Raw genomic sequence first — 22,295 nt, 5'->3', positions numbered from 1 at the left:
GGGCTGTCTTTCACTGCTTTCCCAGGCACATTAGTAGGGAACTGGATTGGAGGCAGAGCAGCTGGGACTCTTACTGGTGCCCATATGGGATACCAGCACTGCAGTCGGAAGCTTAACCTGCTGTGCCACAGAGCTGGCCCCAAAGAAATCTTGAAAAAAAAAAAAAAAAAAAAAAAAAAAAAAAAGCCTGAAGGCAATGTATTGAAGCCAGCAAGTGATAACACTGGATTGAAACCCAGGAAGTAGTAAAGTGAGGTCCCTTATATAATAAATACTGAATTTCTTTGTGTACTAAACAAAAATACTGTCACGAAACAGTAGGTTACAATTCCACATGGACAGGACAAAAGGAAATGGTCTGTTCTGGATGGAAGCATTCAGATACAGAGATCCTTATGAGGTTTTGTGACACACCAAGGAAACTAGAACCCCTCTTAGTTTCAAGCATTTTCTTTGCTTCTTTCAGTTTTAATGTCCTAAATGGCTTCACACCTTGTGAGAGATTAATGGCTTAGTTTGCAAGTTAGCTTAGAAGGAGGTCTGAGTGAGTTGAGAAGGGAATAATGGGAATCTGTAGCAGAGACCTCCATCCACCCAGGAATAAAGAATTCCCCAGAAGCACGAAGTTCAGTAGGAAAGACTTATATGAGAGTATGTGTGTTTAACACTTGCTCCTTAAAACAGATATCCTACTATCTTAAAAACCCCCAATCAGCTATACATTGCTGCAACAGAAGTATTACAGGGATGGAGCTCTTAATATCAAATGGGTGCGACACATAAAAAAATTACAACAAGTCCTTTTCTTTGCTGCTATTTATAAACTGCTTGCTACCAATATTAACTTACCTTTTGAATTTGACCTGCCCCTTGAGATATTGGAATAAAATGAGATACTGCAACAGGATGTGTCGACGAAAGTTACTGTCACTCAGCTGTAAATCCATCAACTACTCAAAAAACAAGCACATACACACAAAAAAGCACATTAAAATAAGTTTTGCCTAAAGATACACATTATGTTACTATAGAAATGGAAGTTTCCAATTCAACCAAAAAAATATTTTGAGAGTGCACTGCCTGTGAGGCATTACTGTACACGCCCAAGGCAGAGCAGCATAGGTGTCATTTTGATTCCTTATTTTATGCCGTGAGATATTCATGTTGGTGGCCAAACTGTCTTGCATATAAATAATGGCTAAAGGGGAGGTCCATTTGGAAAAACGCATTAACATCCAGGGTGACCCTCTTACAAAGTGCCTGCAACAGAGGTGCTCTCAACAAGGAATGAGAGGTGGAGAATCATCTGTGAATTAAACGGTCAGATTTCAGAGAAAACTGCATCATACTTGTACTGCCACAGACTGTGGATCAGAAAGGACTTGTAGGTCATTCATGAGGAAGCTTCTTCAAGAGCTCTGCATCTGGCTGGCCCTACTGTAACAACAGCCACCAGTGAGGAAGGGGAGTCATTCTGATTATGTCCATCAAGCACTGAAGGAAAGCTGATGTTTCTATTGACCAACTCGTGCTGGTTCTGCCTTCTAGCCCTAGAGCAACAGATGGAAGCCACCTTCTTCTGCATGAATCCTAACAGCTAGAGCCTTGGCACTAGCTTCAGGTTCAAATTTTCCAAGTTCCACTGGCTCTGCCTTAAGTGGTATGTTTCTATCTGTTTATACAGCCTAAAAGGCACTAACCATTTTAGTCACTGGAAACCCCTTCCTTACTGCTGCTGTTAGGACTCCTGCATGTCTTAAAAGATATGCTCAGCTTCTGGTCAGATTTCTTTCACCTTTAGAAACTGAATTTTTGATTCTCTTAGTTACCATATTAACTCTCCCACTGCTGGCAAATGTGAACAACATGCTATCAGTCTTCCTTTCCTCCAACTCCTGTGTGATTTTCTTGTTTCAATCGAGGCTCACATCAACTCCACTGTCACGTCCCCTCTGCTTTGGCCACCCACTATGTGGCCTCAGCTAGTCCTAGTGAGCATAGCCATCCCACCACTGAAGTTGTTAACTCACAAACCCAGCTCTCTACAACCTCCCATCTTTCCCACTATCTCATTCAGTTGCTCTCAATATACATAATATTTGCATATTAGGATATTACTGAGACCTGACATCCCCTGAACTCTATTCTCTGCCTGTTAGTCATATCTTTTCATTATAATCCTGTTTTAGTCTCGGTAAGAGGTCAACAGACTTACTAAAGAACCAAATAAATAGTAATGTATTTAGGCTTTGTTGGCTAAGAAGCATATTATGGATAGCATGCTGGTACCTCTGTAAGCACTTAGAATGTAAACAAATAATAATAATAAAAGAAACAGGTGGTAACCAGATTTGGCTGAGGGCTCTAAGTCTGCCTCCTCCTGGATTAGACTTCATGGTTCTCTCTTCAACCATTTTCTCTCCAACTTCCTCAACATTCTTGTCCCATAATTCTGTCCCATCTACTCAGCATATAGTAACTTTGGATAAAATGACAATCATTGCCACACCAACCCTAAGTCTTCCAATGTGGGTTGAAAGTAGAGGTGTCTGAAAGAATATACCAAATCACAGAGCTATGCAGAAGGTACAACTGCTATGTTGTTATCTTAACAAGCTTCCTATTCCCTAACTACCAACCTCTCTTTCTTCAAGAATATTCTCTCCCCATTCTCGACAGCAACATTTTCAAACCTTTTCTACTTACAGAACACTACTTACTACTCCCTTCTTACTTTCAGTAGGTAACTACCACTGTCTTCAATGAGGAGAACAATTCATTAAATTGGAAATCATTTATTTTCTTGATCCCCACAGCTATAAATCAGCTGCACCTTTACCTCTGTTTTCCTCATTTCCTTCTCTCACAATCTTCATTGCTACCACTAATCCTTCTTCGGGACATCCCAATCTTCTTAAGAACTCAGTTTCGTTAGTTATTGGGCAGTTCCTGCAGCTTCAGTCTCTTCTTTGAAATGCCTATTAGCATTACATAACTTCTCTCAAAGATATCTCACATCCTCACTTTATCCTCCCTTTAATAGCAAAATTTCTTGAAAAAAGGAGAAAAAAGGATACATTCATTGCTTCCAATTTGCACTACAATCTGCTTTGTTATTCACTAATTGCTCCAAATGTTTCTGCCAAGATCATCCAATGATTTGTTGTGAAATCCAATGAACACATTTTGTATAGTCCTCAGCCTACTTGCTAAGCTTGACTTCCATTAGTTCATGCTTTGCTTCTTTTCTTTGTAATTTCACTGTATTCAATCTTCCTCTCCCCTTCCCTCTTCCTCCTTTCTGAAATGTCTTCTTCAGGATTCAGTTCAATGCTTTCTTTTCTTTCCAATCTACACTTTCCTTCTTAGCTGATCTCATCTACCCTACAGCTTTAATTAGTACTTTCAAGATGGTAACTCCCAAGCCTCAACCTAGATCTCACCCCTGATCTCCTGATTTCTATACACAACAAGCTTTCACATCTTTAATTGAATGTTCAACTAACACTTGACCAGATTTCAAGAACGAAATCAAACATATTAATTTTCCTCACAAAGCCTGTTCTTCTCCAGTGTGGGCTAATTCCAATGAGAAGCTCCACTATTTAAATATCATAATGAAAGATTTCCAAAAGAAAGCAGCATCTAAATTAAACACAACAGGAGCAAATCTCAAGTTGGAGAGTACACAGGAAGAAAGAAAGAGACTGGGCCACCAAAAAACTTTTAAGTAGTTCAACAGGCCTGGAATGGTCTGAACGCCTGGCTTGAAGAGATAAGCCAAAGCGCTACCTTTGTCTTTATGTCCTCTTTACAACATTTATTTCTTATGTTAGAAGATACTTTTTCTTGATAGAAACAATGGATTAAAAGGAGTAAACAGACACTGAATCAGAAATGAGAAGGGACTGGTGTATTCATTCAAGTCAATCACTTCCCATTATACCTAAGGAAACTAGGCCCAGAGAAATTAAACCTCTTAAGTAGGATCACACAGGGTACACGGTGACAGCTGAGACTAAAACTGACATAGTCAAGTGTACTCTTTCTATAGTTTCAATTTTATTATTTTAAAAATTATACTATTTCATGTCATTGGTCAAGCACTTCTTTGTAAATGTCTTTGTTTCTTGAACGAAGGGCCTTTTATTGTTCTTGGCTTTTATTACACATCTTGCTCAGGCCTCTACATTCCTGATATTACTCTAAAGCTAAAAAAGGGTAAAACTATCCTTTTTATTCATTCTTATGTGCCTGTCAATCAATTTCACATGTAAACAATATTTCCGATGAAACTAAAGAAATCTTCCATTTCTATAAATACTATAAAAATTTGTGTTGGAAAACAGTATTCAGAGCATTATCATTAATTAAAATCTAATTGTCATCATAAATTATCCAATTTTTAAATTACAATGTTCAAATACTCAGAGGTATAGTTAAGTAATACAGCATTCATGTACCACTACCCAGTTACATGCCGGAAGATACTTCAAAAAGCTCATGGAAAATGCATAGTATGAAAAAACTGTTCATGGGTTTTGAAAATTTTTTGCACAAAAATAATTTTTTTAAAGACTTATTTTATTTATTTGAAAGACAGAGTTACAGAGAGAAGTCTTCGATTCTGCTGGTTCACACCCCAAATGACCACAATGGTCAAAGCTGTGTTGATCTGAAGCCAGGAGCCTTGAGCCTTTTCCAGGTTTCCCACCCAGGTGCAGGGGCCCAAGGACTTGGGCCATCCTCCACTGCTTTCCCAGGTTACAGCAGAGAGCTGGATTGGAAGAGGAGCAACAGGGACTAGAACCAGGTCCCATATGGGATGCCAGCACTGCAGGCGACAGCTTTAACCGCTCGCCACAGCACCGGCCCTTTAAAATAATCGTCTAATTCCATTTTCTACAAACTTTCTGAAGTACTCTCATAGATTTCTTTGTGTGTATGTGTAAATTCTCATTTTTCCATACCTTTGAAATGCCATTATCAGGTTTTTTAATTTCTGCCAATTTGATTAAGTGTGAAATGGTTGTTTGCGTATCATTTTATTTCCACCAGAGATGTTCAGTATCTTTTATAAGCCATTAAGGTTTCTCCATCTGTAGAAGTTACTTGTTCATATTATCTTTCCAGTTTTCCATTTGGTTGGCTTGCATTTTATCAATGGGATATTCTCAATAATGATCTTTTCCAGTAATATAATAGGCAAATGTCTTCCCCTACAATGTGGCTGGTCTTTTCACTTTGTCCATAGTATCATTTACTAGAGATTTTTACAATTCAGTACTACCTCTTATCTTTCCTCTCATGATTTATGCTTTTTATACCTCAATTACATATCACATTTTTTTTCTAAATGTTTAGAAGTTTTGCTTTCCTCATTTGGACTTTCAATTAACATAGAATTATCTTTGTTCAAGGTCTGATATGGACTGAATTTTAATTTTTCCATATTGATAAGTTATCTTAGCAAAATTAAGACTAATTCAAGGGGCTGGCACTGTGGCATAGCAGGTGAAGCTGCCGCCTGCAGTGCTGGCATCTCTTATGGCTGCCATTTGAGTCCCAACTGTTCCACTGCCAATCCAGCTCTCTGCTATGGCCTGGGAAGGCAATAAAAGATTGCCCAAATCCTTGGGCCACTGCACCCACATGGGAGACCTGGAAGAAGCTCCTGGCTTTGGATCGGCACAGCTCCAGCTGTTGCAGCCAACTGGGGAGTGAACCAGCAGATAGGGAATGAACCAGCAAATGAAAGACTTCTCTCTCTCTGCCTATTCTCTGTAATTCTGATTTTCAAATAAGTAAATGAATCTTTATTAAAAAAAAAAAAAAAAAAAAAAGACTGGGGCCACTGTTGTGGCATAGCTGGTTAATGCCCTGGCATCCCATATGGGCACTGGCTCAAGACTCAGCTACTCCACTTCTAATCTAGCTCTCTGCTATGGCCTGGGAAAGCAGTAGAAGATGGCCCAAGTCTTTGGGTCCCTGCACCCCCGTGGGAGACCCGGAAGAAGCTCCTGACTTTGGATCAGCACAGCTCCGGCCATTGCGGCCAACTGGGGAGTGAACCGTCTGATGGAAGACCGCTCCATCTCCCTCTTTTCTCCTTGTGTATACAAATGTCTCAGCACTGCAGTTGGTGACTGATATCCCTGGATTATCAGTTACTGGTATGCTAGCCAGGGAACTGTATCGTTGTGGACAGAGTTTGCTATCATACCCCAGGCAGCACAAAACAACAGTCCTTGAAAATTACAGTGCCACTTTGTTTCTGGGGGAAATGTCTTTAAGAAAGAAGGTATGGTAACTTCAAAACACACTGATTTTATTTGCAAAATCCATGTCTACCCAGTTGCTGCAACTGGCTAGTCTCTTAACTATAAAGCTGGATCATACTTGCCATTTGTCATCTCTTGGCCTTCCCTAAGGAAAAATTTGATAATATTCATATAAGCAAAACATAATGCTTCTGGATATTAACATTCTCATTAGACAGGATCACAGGTTGTCTACAGTGATAACCAATGAAATGACAGGCTATAAAATTATGCTCCAAGGACAGGCATTTAGCCTAGTGGTTAAGACACCGGCATCCTATGTTGGAGGACCTAGGTTCCCTACCTGGCTATGGCTCCTGACTCTAGCTTCCTACTAATGCAGGCACTGAAGGCAACAGTCATGGCTCAAGTAACTGGGTTCCTGACACCCATATGGAAAACCTAGACTGAGTTTCCAGATTTGGCTGAGCCCAGCCCCAGCCAGTGTGGGCATCTGGGGAGTAAACCAGAAGGGAGCTCCATTTGTCTCTCAAATAAATAAAATTTTTTAAAAAAATTTTGCTCCAAATAATCATTTAGATTTCACTTTAATAAGCTCTTACCAGCAAGTAATAAAGCACTTATGTCTCTGCAAATAATCAGCTTTCCCATTACTTCCTCAGATGAAAGTTAAAAGTAACATCGGACTAAAAACTGGCATGTAGTTTGGTAGAATGGCCATTTTGGGAGCCCTGAGATTTAAAATACCATAAAAGGTATTTTAAGGTATGGAGATGCTGGGTGGCTTCTTCCAGTGGAGCAGCACAGTTCATAAAATGCAGCATGTTTTTCATGCTGTGGGTAATGCATTCTAATTATTTTCACTTGGATATTAATTAGAAAACACTGAAAATACTTAGAAATATGAAAAATATACAAAAAGGGTTCTAAACTTAAAAGCTGTTGCTTAAGAGGCAACAAAGAATGAAACTGAATATGCAAAACACTACATGCCTCACAACCTCTTTAGTATAATTCTGAGCTTTCTTTTTCATATTGTGAATTTTATGTTTCTCCAAGCTGTTTTAATGTCCTCCAAGTCACTAATTAATAAATTCCAGCACTTAACTGCAAAAACTCATGCTCTCCAAACTGCTAGTGAAAGCTCACAGGATTTTGGCTAGGAGATACTATTACAAAGACATGTCTGATAAAATAAATGAAGAATGATATAGCAGCATTAATGTTACAATCCAATGTGAAGATATCTCTGAAAATGTTTAATCCTGTTACCCATTATTAAAACATCCTTTAGGAATGTTCTCTGTACAAAAAAAAAAAAAAAAACCAAAAAACAAACAAACAAAAAAAAAAACACAAAAAAAAAACCAAAAAAAAAAAACAAAACAACAACAAAACTTTTTAAGACACCCAGAATTTAGAATACTTGTCATGTTCTGAGAAATGCATCCTATAACTCATGTATATAACTATTACTGAGTGTTTTGTTTTATAATTTTTCTACCCTGATGACATATTTAAACTGACACTTCAGCTTTGATATTTTCTTCCCATTTTTTTTTTTTTGGAAATATTTATTTATTTATTTGAAAGGCAGAGTTAGAGGGGCAGAGGCAGAGAGAGACAGAGAGAGTCGGGGGTGGAGGGAAGAGGTCTTCTACCCACTGGTTCACGGCGAGAGCTGTGCCGATCCGAAGCCAGGAGCTTCCTCCGGGTCTTCCATGTGGGTGCAGGGGCCCAAAGACTTGGGCCATCTTCCGTTGCTTTCCCAGACCACAGCAGAGAGCTGGATCAGAAGTGGAACTGCCAAGTCTTGAACCACTGCCCATATGGGATGCCAGCACTGCAGGCAGCGACCTTAACTGTTATGCCACAGTGCTGGCCCTGTCTTCCTATCTTCTACATAGGGTAAAAATTTTGGATTTTTTCTTCAACCAATAATAAATAAATATATCTGAAGTTTTAAAGATCCAATCTGATGATCTCTTTTATTACATGAATTAAATCAGTCTTAGGTGATATTACTGACATGTTTGACACTAATTCTACCTTACTTTCTAGTCCTTTTCTTCCCCTTTTGCTGATATTAGATTTTGAAAGCACTCTAGATCCCCCCCAAACCCCACCCTTTTAGTCTCTGCTGAGAATTACAGGTTAGTTTCTTTTAGTGGTTACCCATTTAACATACATAAAAAGTCTGAAGTTATTCAGATTCCTGTCTTCCTTGAAGATCACACAGAATGCAGTGAGTTTAAATTACTCATTAAGGCTGGCGCCGTGGCTTAACAGGCTAATTCTCCACCTTGTGGCGCCAGCACACCAGGTTCTAGTCCTGGTTGGGGCGCCGGATTCTATCCCGGTTGCCCCTCTTCCAGGCCAGCTCTCTGCTATGGCCTGGGAAGGCAGTGGAGGATGGCCCAAGTCCTTGGGCCCTGCGCCCGCATGGGAGACCAGGAGAAGCACCTGGCTCCTGGCTTCGGATCAGCGAGATGCGCCGGCCGCAGAGGCCATTGGAGGGTGAACCAACGGCAAAAAGGAAGACCTTTCTCTCTGTCTCTCTCTCACTATCCACTCTGCCTGTCCAAAAAAAAAAAAAAAAAAAAAAAAATTACTCATTAAATCTCTGCTTTCCCTCCTCATATTGTCATCTAGCTGTTTCACATTAAATTTAAAAATCAGTTAATAGGCCGGCGCCGCGGCTCACTAGGCTAATCCTCCGCCTTGCGGCGCCGGCACACCGGGTTCTAGTCCCGGTCGGGGCACCGGTCCTGTCCCGGATGCCCCTCTTCCAGGCCAGCTCTCTGCTGTGGCCAGGGAGTGCAGTGGAGGACGGCCCAAGTACTTGGGTCCTGCACCCTATGGGAGACCAGGAGAAGCACCTGGCTCCTGCCATCGGATCAGCGCGGTGCGCCGGCCGCAGCGCGCCAACCGCGGCGGCCATTGGAGGGTGAACCAACGGCCAAGGAAGACCTTTCTCTCTGTCTCTCTCTCTCACTGTCCACTCTGCCTGTCAAAAAAAAAAAAAATTTAAAAAAAAAAAAAAAAAAAAAAAATCAGTTAATAAACTTGCTATTATAACAGTAAACTCATCACAATTTTCAATTTTTATGCTCACCACTGCTTTCTGTATCCCACTCCTTTCCTATGGATTTAATTTCCTTCCTCTTGAAGAACATCCATTAGTAGTTTTTTCAGATTTTTTTCCCAGCCTTTGAAAATAAATGTCCTTCTTATATCCAGAGTCTTGAATGCACTTAGCTGGGTAAAAAATTCTACACTGATGGTTATTTTTTTTCAGCACTTCATTTCTCTGCAGTCTTCTGGTATTGATGGCTGTTATCAGAAATCTGGCAACAAACTGCTATTCCTTCCCAGGATGTGTCTCTGTTTACCTTTGGGGACTAAGGTTTTCCTTCTTCCTCTGTATCCCTGGAGCTACAGCATGAAGTACTGAAATGTGTGTTTAACTTTCTTTATTCCTCCTGATTAGCTGGAGCACACTTTTAATCTGAAGGACTGATATTTCCTTGAATTATTTTCAGTGCAGTTTCTATACCATTCCCTCAATTTTGTTCTTCAGAAAACTTACTAGAGAAATGCACCACGGCTTTTAACTGCTTTTTCACTAAAACATAAAACTATTTCTATGAGATACATGCTGAATGATGTTATCACTATCTTCAATTCAGTAGTTTTCTTCATCTATGTCCAATCTATAGTTTAATTTTGGGTGTTATGCTTTGGTTTCAATGATTTCCAGGACTCTCAATTAAAAGGCTATTTCATTTCTGCCTGTTTGCTGTATTTCTTGCTCTTTTTCAATAGGTGCTATCTCAATTAGCTCTGAGTACCCACAACATACACAAAGTCTTGATCAGGCTGTATAGTTCACCAGGAATAGATACACATATATCCCAATAGCCGATTCTGCTGAAGTTCCTTCACTGGATTTCTTTATGGATATTTGAACTTTAATTTATCAGAGAGTTTTGAGCAGGAGGCTTTTCTTTTGGGATGTTTGCTTACTTCCTCCTTTTCCCTCTGTACATCCTTCCCTATCTAGCAGCTTTGCAACTGCCTTCACCAGGGCCCTAGACTCAAGTCTAGAAAAATCTTATGATGACTTGTTGGAGCGTCTCTTTCATGAGCACCCAGAGGAGACTACAATCTAGACACTGAACAAGCAGATGGACATAAAGCTGGGTCTTCATTAACTTCAGGTCTTCTTATAAAAGCACAGCCACTGGAAAAGGACTGGCAGTATTTTTATGTTAAGTGGGTAAAGTTTCACCCAGTCCCTGGTTTCGAGCAGTGAATCTGGCTCTGGCCCCTTGTTCCACATGGAGCACATCTGATTTCCATTATTTGTAGCCAAACTCTTGGTGCCTTCACCTACTCTGGAAAGAGTTCAACAGGCCACAGCTTCAGTTTCAATTACTACTTGATATTTCAGGTCCATGAAGACATTTATCTTGTTTCTGGAAGCCCAGCTTTGCTTTTTTGGTTTTCTTTTTTATATTTTGCCTGTCATGGCTATGTATTTGGAGCAAAGGAAGTGAGCTGAAACAAACTCGGTATGCCATCTTGACCAGAAAACTTATAAAACCCTTTAAATCTGAACAAAATATACTTATTAAAATGTATAAATAAGATTAACAGGGAACTTTCAAAATCCTTATCTGTACCTAAATGATAAATTAATCACAAAATATTTTCACAAGCACACACTGAATCCTAATCAAGTTTAAAATATATACACACTTGAAATTAAACTACAGGTATTCTAAAGTATGTCTGTAAAACAGATTCACTGTAAAACCTCTTTAACCTTTGAAATCATATTAGTCCTACTTGTGCAAGGAAGAAATGGGATTCGCAAACTAACATTTATCAGTTCCAATTAAAAGAAACAATTCTATTGCCCTTAATTTGAAGAGGCCATCAAATAGAAAAAAGGAGAAAATTTCTTATTATGCTTAGTAAAAAAGAAATATTTATACCTTTTCACTTGTTAAAAATTTTGCAAAATATACATGTTCTCCTCCCGTTTTCAATTCTTCCATCTTTTTCCTTGAGGCCTGAGTATCATCTAATTTATAACTTTTAAAAACCGCTAAAACTTCTTCAGAATACTGCAAAGTAAAAACATCAGTTAGTTCTATTTAGTATTGGTACCAAAAATTTGTTTAGTACTTTTCTGAAAATATCTAGAATTTACTCTCAATGAATCAAAGATGTATATTGTGAGGCATATTAAACAAGAATCATCATAGCAAAAAAGTAGTAACAACGATTTAGTATGAGATTTTATCGTACTGTAAAAGTAGGATTAAACGGTCTACTCCAGAGGAAACATGCTTTCTTTTCTTTTTTTTTTTTTTTAACAGGCAGAGTGGACAGTGAGAAAGACAGACAGAGAGAAAGGTCTTCCTTTGCCGTTGGTTCACCCTCCAATGGCTGCCGCGGCCGGTGTGTGGCGGCCAGCGCATCGCGCTGATCCGAAGCCAGGAGCCAGGTGCTTCTCCTGGTCTCCCATGCAGGTACAGGTGCCCAAGCACTTGGGCCATCCTCCACTGCCTTCCCGGGCCACAGCAGAGAGCTGGCCTGGAAGAGGGGCAACCGGGACAGAATCTGGCAACCCGACCGGGACTAGAACCCGGTGTGCCAGCGTTGCAGGCGGAGGATTAGCCTATTGAGCCACGGTGCCGGCTGAAAACATGCTTTCTTATACAGTTTGTAAAGGATACAGAGAATGGAATGTTTTTGAGAAAAGAGCTGTTCCTTGGTATCTGCTGGGGATGGATTCCAAAATGCCACCCAGATACCAAATCTGTGAATTCTCAAGTACCTCATGTAAAATAGCACCATTTTTGAATGTAACCTATACACATGCTCCTATAAACTTTAATTCACCTTCAGATAACTTATATAGTGCCTAATACAACGTAAATGCTACATAAATAGTTACACTGTATTTTAAGGGAGTAGTAACAAGAAAAAAAGTCTATACCTATTCAATACACATTCAGTTCCTTCCCCCTCAGTATGTTCTAGTGCAGTTGGTTGAATCCACAGATGTGAAGGTATAAGTTCCTGACTTTCAGCTGTGTCCTGGACCTCTACCTGCCATTGCAGGTGTTTGGGGCTGAACCAGCATATGGGAGTTCAATCTCTTTTTCCCTCTTTTTCTTAATAAAAATTGTTAAAAAATTCAACTTAGAAAACATAATAAACATTATGTTACATTTTGAAAAATAGTTTTTTGAAAGGCAGAGTTACAGAGAGAAGCAAAGAGAGAGATCGATCTTCTATCTGCTGGTTCACTCTCCAAACAGCCACAACAACGGGCCTGGTGAAATCAAAGCCAGGAGTCTGGAACTTCATGCAGGTCTCCCATGTGAGTGGCAGGGGTTCAAGGACTTGGGCCATCTTCCACTGCTTTCCCAGGCTATTAGCAAGGAGCTGGGTTGGAAGTGGAGCAGCTGGAAGCTCATATGGGATGCTGGTGTTGTGTGTGGAAGCTTAACCCACTGCACCACAACAGCAGCCCACACTATGCTACTTTATGAGCCATCTGTTTTTCTGGGATTTTAATTATGATGAAAAAGATAACAACTGCTCAAGAAAAATGAACATAGAGGACTGTTCTAAAACAGGAGCTGACAAACTTTTTGTAAAATATAAGTATTTTAGACTCTTTGGCCCACATAGTCTCAACTTCAACTATTCAACTATGTCATTTGGATGGAACACAGCTGAAGATTAAATGAATGGTCATGGATGTATTCTAATAAACCTTTTTTTACAAAGTTTACAAAGCAGCAGGTTGGATTTGGCAAGGCCAGTTTGCAGACCCCTGTTTTAATAGGAGAACAAAAATAATTTTGTGCAAATAGAGAATGTATTTTGCAGAAAAAAAATCACCAATTTATGTTGACAACAATCACTATAATATTAAAAAAAGGGCTATAATCAATTTTTAAATCCCCAAGTTACTTAGAAAATACTCCATAAAATTATTGGTTTAAATATTAATTTACAATTTAGCTTTGTATATTATAAAATAGATATAAAAATTTAAGGTGGACAAGAATTTAGTTTTTAGTCTGCCATTAGCTATCTATACTGGGTTTCTGATAGTCTGTGATTGGCAACTCACCTTAAGAAAAGTTTTCCATGAAATCTTCTCATAGCATTGCACAGGGTTCCTGAAGTAATCCTGAAGTGACCAGAATTTTCGATACAGGTTGTAATCAATTGGGATGGAGCTAATAAAATAAAAGTTACATTAAAGATATCAAATATCAAAATATTCTTATTTTTAAAAATTTATTTGACAGGTAGAGTTATACACAGTGAGAGAGACAGAGAGAAAGGTCTTCCTTCCGTTGGTTTACTCCCCAAATCGCCGCTATGGACGGTGCCGCACCAATCTGAAGCCAGGAGCCAGGTGCTTCTTCCTGGTCTCCCATGCGGGTACAGGTGCCCAAGCACTTGGGCCATCCTCCACTGCCCTCCCGGGCCACAGCAGAGAGCCGGACTGGAAGAGGAGCAACCGGAACTAGAATCTGACGCCCATATGGGATGCCGGCGCCGCAGGCGGAGGATTAACCAAGTGAGCCATGGCGCCGGCCCCTCTAAATATTCTTAACTTTTCTTGGGTCACAAACTCTTTTCAGTGAATTGTGAGAGCACTGCCTTCTTTCTCTAGAAAAGCGCACAGTCACAAATAATTACATAAATTTTTACATGCAATTTCAGGTGACTCATAGATTCCAATAGAGGCTCTTTAACTATACTCATGGAGTCCCTGAATTCTGGTTGCACACATGGTTACTAAGAATTAAAGACTGTCGGAGCCAGCACTGTAGCGTAGCACGTAAAGCTTGCCGCCTGCAGTGCCAGCATCCCATATGGGCAATGGTTCGAGTCCTGGCTGCTCCACTTCTGATCCAGCTCTCTGCTATAGCCTGGGAAAGCAGTAGAAGATGGCCCAACTCCATGGGCCCCTGCACGGGCGTTGGAGACCTGGAAGAAGCTTCTGGCTCCTGGCTTTAGATGGGCATAGCTTTGGCCATTTGGAGAGTGAACCAACGGATGGAGGACCTCTCTCTGCCTCTCCTCCTCTCTGTGTTTAACTCTAACTTTCAAATAAATAAATAAATCTTTAAAAAAATTAAAGACTGTCTCCCAACTTCTACTGCTGCCAGATATGGCCATGTGATTCAATTCTGACCATTCAGCTTGGGAGTAGAAGTCATATGTGCAACTTTTGGGCCATGTTTTACCACTTGCCCTTTTCTGTTCCTGCTGACCAGCATGCAGACATGAGAGTGAGCCTTCTTGCAGCACAGTAAAATGCCAAACAATGAGGTACAATGGAACAAAAATTTAGGAGGGGCTGACACTGGGATGCTGGCATCCTATTTGAGCCCTGGTTTGAATCTCAGCTGCTCCTCTGATCCAGTTTCTCTGCTATTATGCCTGGGAAAGCAGCAGAAGATGGTCAGAGTACTTGGACTCCTGCCACCCACATGGGAGACTCCTTAATAGAATTCCAGACTCTTGGCTTTAGCCTGGCCCAGCTCTAAGCACTGTGGCTATTTGGGGAGTGAATCAGCAAATGGAAGATCTGTCTTTCCCTCTCTCTCTCTCTGTGATTGTCTTTCAAATAAATAAAATTAACTAATTAAAAAAAAGAAGAAGAAAGAAAAGAACTTGGGTGCCTAGAAAATCTCACTGAGTGGGAGATTAGCTCCTCTAGTCCTGGACTGCTTGTCTCCAGATTTTGACATGAGAAGAAATAACTTCAATGTTATTTCAAATCAGGTTAATCTGATAATATGTTAAAAGCCCCAGGAATTGGGGCCAGTTTTGTCGTGTTGCTGTGATGCCTGGGAAAGGAATGGAAGACGGCCCAAGTACTTGAGCTCCTGTCACCCATGTGGGAGACCGGGGTGTAGTTTCAGGTTCCTGGCTTTGGCTTGGCTGAGCTCTGGCTGTTGTGGCCATTTGGGAGTGAATCAGCCAATGGTAGATCTCTGTGTCTCTTGCTCTCCTTTGCTTTCTCACACTCTGCCTTTCAATTAAATAATTCTTAAAAAAAAAAGTCCCAGGAATTATAACTAGTACACCAGGGTAAGAAACTCTAGTATGAGATAAATATATTACTTATCAAGTTAGTTTCACACACACAAAAAAACCCATTCTGTAGTGACTTTATTAGCTTTATTTTTTAATGTCAAAACAAATAGTTTAGACTTCTTCCAACCCAAGTGATTGCTATTTTTAGATCTTTCTACTTCTTTTTTTAAAAAAGATTTATTTATTTATTTGAAAGACAGAGTTACAGAGAGAGGCAGAGGGAGACGGAGAGGGAGAGGGAGGGAGAAGAAGAGGGAGAAGGAGGGGGGAGAGAGAGAAAGGAGAGAGAGAGAGAGGTTTCTGTTATCTGCTGGTTCACTCTCCAAATGGCTGCAATGGCCAGTGCTGGGCTGATCTGAAGCCAGGAGCCAGGAACTTCTTCAGGGTCTCCCATGCAGGTGCAGAGGCCCAAGGACTTGGGCCATTTTCTACTGCTTTACCCGGCTATAGTACAGAGCTAGATTGGAAGTGGAACAGCCAGGACTTGAACCAGTGCCTATATGGGATGCTGGCATTGCAGGTGGTGGCTTTACCCACCAGCTCCCTGCATGGGAGACCTGGAAGAAGCGCCTGGCTCCTGGCTTCAGATTGGTGTAGCTTCGGCTATTGCAGCCAACTGGGGAGTGAAAAATTGGATGGAAGACCTCTCCCTCTTTGCCTCTCCTCTCTCTGTGTAACTGACTTTCAAATAAATAAATAAATTAAAGAAAAATACCTTAGTTTCCTTGGATTTAAAATAGTATAAAATAACTAGTTGAAAATATAGTTTTTACAAAAAATTTTAAAGACATGTGATTTCAGATAGAAAAAAGAATTTTTTTTGTTTTTTAAAGTTTATTTATTTCACCTTCTGTTGCCCTCCCAGGCCACCAGAAGGGATCAGAAGTGAAGCAGCCTGGACATGAACCCATGCTTATGTGGGATGCCAGTGCAACAGGTGGTGGCTTTACCAGCTATGCTATAACGCTGGCCCAACGAAGTATTTTTTTTTTTTTTAAGATTTATTTATTTAATTATTTGAAAGCCAGAGTGATAGAGAAAGATCTTCCATGTGTTGGTTCACTCCCCAAATGGCTGCAATGGTGAAGCCAGGAGCCTGGAATTCCATCTGGGTCTCCCTCAAGAGTGACAGGAGCCCAGCTACTTGAGCCATTCTCTCTCCACTGCTTTTCCAGGAATACCAGCAGAAAGTGCGACTGGAAGTGGAATAGCCAGGACTTGAACTGGTATTCTAATATGGTGTTAAAATCAGCAGTTTACTCTATTGTGCCACAATGCCAGCCCGAGGAAAAGTATTTCAGTAAAACATATGAAAGCATATTTGATAAAAAATCTCCATCTAACAATCTAATTCATATTAAGATCACAAACAAAGGGGGCTGGTGTGGTGGCATATGGGGTGCCAGCATCACAAGCTGCAGTTTCAATGTTACAAAACGCCAGTCCTTCAAATACATTTCTTTTAGATTCTAAAATATGGACTGAGCTGAAATTATAAACACTTGTGCTGCAAATCAGAGAATGAAAATTGTCTTGCTTAAGCACTTGTGCAAATGTCTGTACTGCAAACTGGACTAGTTAATTCCGTTAACATAAAATCATTCTTACTGACAAATCATGACTTTAGATAGGCAATTAGTCAACATTTTATTAAAAATAAAGTGGGCATGTCACTTCAAAGAAAACAACATAATAGTCAGAGCTTTAAAGTGAAAATTAGAGGGGCCGGTATTAGTGGGTAAAGCCACTGCCTGCAGTGCCAGCATTCCATATGGCTGCTGGTTTGAGTCCTGGCTGTTCCATTTCTGATCCAGCTCCCTGCTAATGTGCCTGGGAAAGCAATGAAAGATGGTCTAAGTCCTTGGACCCCTTGCACCCATATGGGAGATGTGGAGGAAGCTTCAAGCTCGAAGCTCCTGGCTTTGGATTGGCCCAGCTCTGGCACTGTGGGCATCTGTGGAATGAACCAGCACATGGAAAACCCCCCCATACCTCTGTAACTCCATCTTTCAAATAAATAAGTAATAAATAAATCTTTTTAAAAAAGATCACAAACTACAATTCAATATCCTAAAATCTTTTTGAAGAATAATTTTTTAAAAATTTATAACAATTGGCGTATAAATTCAAGAAAAAATACACATGTTTATAGCAGAGCAACCTATCGGGTATCGCACATTTCCATTTTTGAGAACTTCAACCACCTGCAACAAAACTGTGATCTTGGAAGTAACTGAAAAATTTCCTAATCTGCAATGAAACAATTGCCACAAAGATCTGTGCATTTTATTTTTCAAAAGTGACTTGCGATCATGTAGTATCCACCTAGATTGCAATGGCAGTCAATTATGTGTAATGTCAGATAACTCATTTAGAAAGCTTAATAAAGTATGCTAACTTTGCTGGAGTAACAGCTACTACCTGAAGCATGTTAATCTTGCTACAAATAAGTAATGAATAACAACTTTTAAGTGACTGAAGTCAAGCTTTTGCTACGTTTTATTCATAATGTCTATGAATAGGTTGCTAAAAACATACTAACCATAGTTAATAATAGTTATCTACTGACACTGAATAAACACTAAGTGTTTACTATTACATATAAAACCAACAACTACAGCCGGTGCCGCGGCTCACTAGGCTAATCCTCCGCCTTGCAGCGCCGGCACACCGGGTTCTAGTCCCGGTCAGGGCACCGATCCTGTCCCGGTTGCCCCTCTTCCAGGCCAGCTCTCTGCCGTGGCCAGGGAGTGCAGTGGAAGATGGCCCAAGTCCTTGGGTCATGCACCCCATGGGAGACCGGGAGAAGCACCTGGCTCCTGCCATCGGATCGGCGCGGTGCGCCGGCCACAGCGCACCTACCGCGGCGGCCATTGGAGGGTGAGCCAACGGCAAAAAGGAAGACCTTTCTCTCTGTCTCTCTCTCACTGTCCACTCTGCCTGTCAAAAAATAAAAAATAAATAAATAAAAAAAGACGACCTTTTTTTTAAAAAAAAAACCAACAATTACAGTAATAACTAACAAGTGCCTTATTAGATCATTTTTGATCATCTTATTTCATCTTTTAAAGAGCTATAATGAATAGGTGACATTATCACATTTTAAAGATGGTAAAACTGAGTTGTACGGAGTTTAGAACTTGTTCAATCCTATCACTGGGAAATACTAGAACTAAACCTGGAGACATACTATTTCTTTTCTTTCTTTTGGGGAGATGTGTTTGAATTTGAAATCTGAGATGCTAGGACTACATCTCCCTATACACACAAAGGAATCTGCTCTTACCTTCTGGAAGAGAGTAATGGAAATTCTTTCAGCAACAACCAATGATAACTTTCATCCCCTCAAAACATTTGGAAGAGTACTAGTGAAAAAAAGTATACCTTTATACCTTCCTTTTTTCTTCCGTACTGCTTTTAACTAGCACAGAGGAAATTATTCGGAGAAAAAGCACAAGGCTAAAGAAGATGAGATCAGAAACAGTAATAAGAGCAAGAGGGAAGAGGAAATGGAAAGGAGGTTTCTTATTATTGCTACTTCATTAAAAGTTAGTCTAATACCCACAGGTAAGAAGTCCACAAGTTTAATGAAAGGGAGAAGGGGAGGAGCTCAAAAGATTGCCTGTAGTTGGCTTTTCAAACACTGGGATTATGCAAAAGTTAAACTATATAAACAATGAAATGTCTGCACTATCAGTGATTTGGAATTTATCATTTACTATACACCAAAGTTACAAATGAAAGAAAGCTATAAGCATGATTCCTTCCTCCTTGTCTATATCCTTACTTCAGAACTTGATGACTCATTAAAGGACTATTTTTGTAAATCAAAAAACCGTAAGCTCTAAGAATTTACCAAGTTGTTGGAGCTTCATCATCTCCCATTTCACCTTCTTCTACATCCATTCCTTCTTCTCTATCCTCTGTGTGCTAAATTGAAAAAAATATACAGCTAGTTATGAAGCAGTCATGAAGCAGAAGATGAACACTAAAATAATATGTCATTTGCACACTGCTAAGCAACTGTTTTCAAAGACGTCTAGTCATAGTAACTACCTATAGTTAACCTTTAAGGCAATAAGAGTTCTGTGACAAGGATCCAAGAACTCATGAGCAATATGACAATGAAATAATACATGTCACAAAGATACAGTTTCTCAAAACATGGTCAATGGATTCTCTCTGGGAATAAAGGCTCTACAGCTATTTGTTTTGAATATATATACAATGACAAAAGCAATCCAATAGTAAAATGGGCAAGTGATATAAATAGGAAATTCACAAAAGAAAAAATAAATTCCAGTTACTAAAAAGTCCTTCAACACTATTAATAATCAAGGAAATGTGAATTAAAATAAGACTTTTCCAGTATTTATACTAAGCCAAGATTTAAAAAAAACTTGATAATTCCTAGTGTTGGTTTGAGGCTGCAGAAAACGGGCAGGCATTCTCTGTCACTGGTGGTAGTATTAAGGTACAATCATTTTGAAAAGTAACCAGGCAATAGCTATCAAAATCTGAAATATGCACACATACCCAGCAATTCTACTTGTTGGAATGTACCCTAAGGCGATAACAGCATATTTTAGTAATGATTTATATAGTACTATCCCACTGTAATGTTAACAATCTTTCATGATTACAGAATATCTAAATATCCATTGAGAGGTGACTGTGATATATCTATTCAAAGACAGAGGAGACAGTAAAAAACCCAAGATTAATGCACCACTGCAGAAATACATCAGTTAAAAGAAGAAAATGCATTTAAGAGCAGTATGCATTGTATGATCTCACTTGGGGAAAAAAATGACCTATATCTGTACATAGACACAACAAGTTCTAAAAGGTTGGATAAATAATGCTATGCATGACTACAGTAATGTGTATTTACAGAAATGTGTTTTGCATGTGAAAATGGTCAATGTTAGAAAGGACAGCTACTCCATAATTTACATTATGATTATTACTGTTAAATTTTATTTATTTGAAAGGCAGAGCAACAGAGAAATGGAGAGACAGAGAAAGATCTTACGTCTGCTGATTTACTTCCCAAATGCCAGCCAGGGTTGGGCCAGGCCCAAATCAGAAGTTGGAACTCCATCTAAGTCTTCCATGTGGATGGCCGCAGGGGGTTAAGCACTAGAATCATCATTTGCTGCTTTCTCACATGCATAGCAGGAAGCTGGATTGGAAGCAAAGGAGCTGGGACTTGAAGCAGCACTCCAATATGTGATGTGGGTATTGCAAGTGGCAGCTTAACCCACTGCACCATAATACCCACCCCACAGCTACTCTCTTAATTCACTTTAATAAAAGAATAGCTATTCTGGGGCCAGCATTGTGGTTTAGTGGGTAAAGCTACCTGGAGTGCCGTCATTTCATATGGGTGCTGGTTTGCGTCCTGGCTGCTCCACTCCCTATCCAGCTCCCTGCTAACGTGCCAGAGAAAAACAGTGGGGGATGGCCCAAGTGCTTAGGCTCCTGATACCCATGTGGGAGACCTAGAAGAAACTGGCTCCTGGCTTTGGCCTGTCCCAGCCCTGGCCATTGTGGCCATCTGGGAAGCAAATCAGCAGATGGAAGACTTCTCTCTCTCTCTTTCAAATACATAAAATCTAAAGCAAAACAGAACAGTATAGCTACTCCAAAATATTTTTTTTTTTTTTACAAAGAATACATATTATGCCTGTAAAAAGAAATAACCAAATATCTTTTAATTTTTTATCATTTAGAGGCCCATTCATACGAATTATCTTAGTAACAAAAGTACAAACATGTTTTGTGGGAAGATTTCATTTTCAGTCTCACCTTCTGACCCAGGGTGCTTTCCTGTTCATTGGTATTGAAAACAGTGACATTTTCCAGGTTAAACTGACTCTGCAGGTTAAGACCTAGTTTTAAAAAAAAAAGATTTCAAAGCAAATTGACACCTAAACATGTAAGAATATAATTGGTGTCATATAACCCAAACACATAAAGTCTAAATCTGTGACTAAACAAAAGACCAAGTAAGAAATCATTCTACACTTGATTTTCAAATAGTTTTACGTCTTCAATATGCCCTTTAGAATGCACAGTATTCTACTTACATTATGTAACAAATAGTTGATCCTTGTTATTCATAATTAGTTAAGAACAATTCTAGAGAATGCAATAAGGAGTAACTTAAATTTGCTAAAGCACAAATATAAATTATACTTATCAAAAAGAGAGGGTGCTTTAAAAAATTCGTTAGATATAGTTAATGAGAACCAGGTCACTGAAAGATATTAAAATAAACAAGTCGGCCGGCGCTGCGGCTCACTTGGCTAATCCTCTGCCTGTGATGCTTGCACCCCGGGTTCTAGTCCTGGTTGCTCTTCTTCCAGTCCAGCTCTCTGCTGTGGCCCAGGAGTGCAGTGGAGGATGGCCCAAGTGCTTGGGCCCTGCACCCGCATGGGAGACCAGGAGGAAGTACCTGGCTCCTGGCTTCGGATAGGCGCAGCGCGCTGGCTGTAGCAGCCATTTTGGGGGGTGAACCAACGAAAAAGGAAGACCTTTCTAACTCTGCCTGTCAAAAAATAAACAAACAAATAAACAAGTCTACTAGTGCTGGACAAAACTCAGAGGTATCTGTATGCTCTTACAGTTTTTGCTGCTGTTCATTTATAAAATCTATACAGATACAGAAATATAAATATGTACATGGGTTAGTATACATACATCTTTCCTAGTTGTTCACTTTTTTTTTTTTTTTTTTTTACAGGCAGAGTTAGACCATGAGAGAGAGAGACAGAGAGAAAGGTCTTCCTTTTCCACTGGTTCACCCCCCAAGTGGCCGCTATGGCTAGTGCATTGCGGCCGGCGTGCTGCGCTGATCTGAAGCCA

The 22,295-nt window shown here is 39.9% G+C and overlaps 1 protein-coding gene across 1 annotated transcript in view; it reads right to left on the bottom strand.

Moving 5' to 3' along the window:
* The window catches only part of THOC1 (THO complex subunit 1), a 52,582-nt gene that overhangs the window by 14,121 nt on the left and 16,166 nt on the right, over positions 1–22,295 (bottom strand). Inside the window, exons 8-12 of the mRNA XM_062201438.1 lie at positions 21,237–21,319; positions 19,282–19,355; positions 13,441–13,549; positions 11,282–11,413; positions 850–950 (exon numbers count right to left, since the gene is read on the bottom strand). Coding sequence (XP_062057422.1) covers positions 850–950; positions 11,282–11,413; positions 13,441–13,549; positions 19,282–19,355; positions 21,237–21,319 — 499 coding nt within the window. The remainder of the gene's footprint in view (positions 1–849; positions 951–11,281; positions 11,414–13,440; positions 13,550–19,281; positions 19,356–21,236; positions 21,320–22,295) is intronic.

Source organism: Lepus europaeus, chromosome 9, assembly GCF_033115175.1.
Source record: "Lepus europaeus isolate LE1 chromosome 9, mLepTim1.pri, whole genome shotgun sequence".
Lineage (NCBI taxonomy): Eukaryota > Metazoa > Chordata > Mammalia > Lagomorpha > Leporidae > Lepus > Lepus europaeus.
This window is presented reverse-complemented; position numbering and strand designations above follow the sequence as displayed.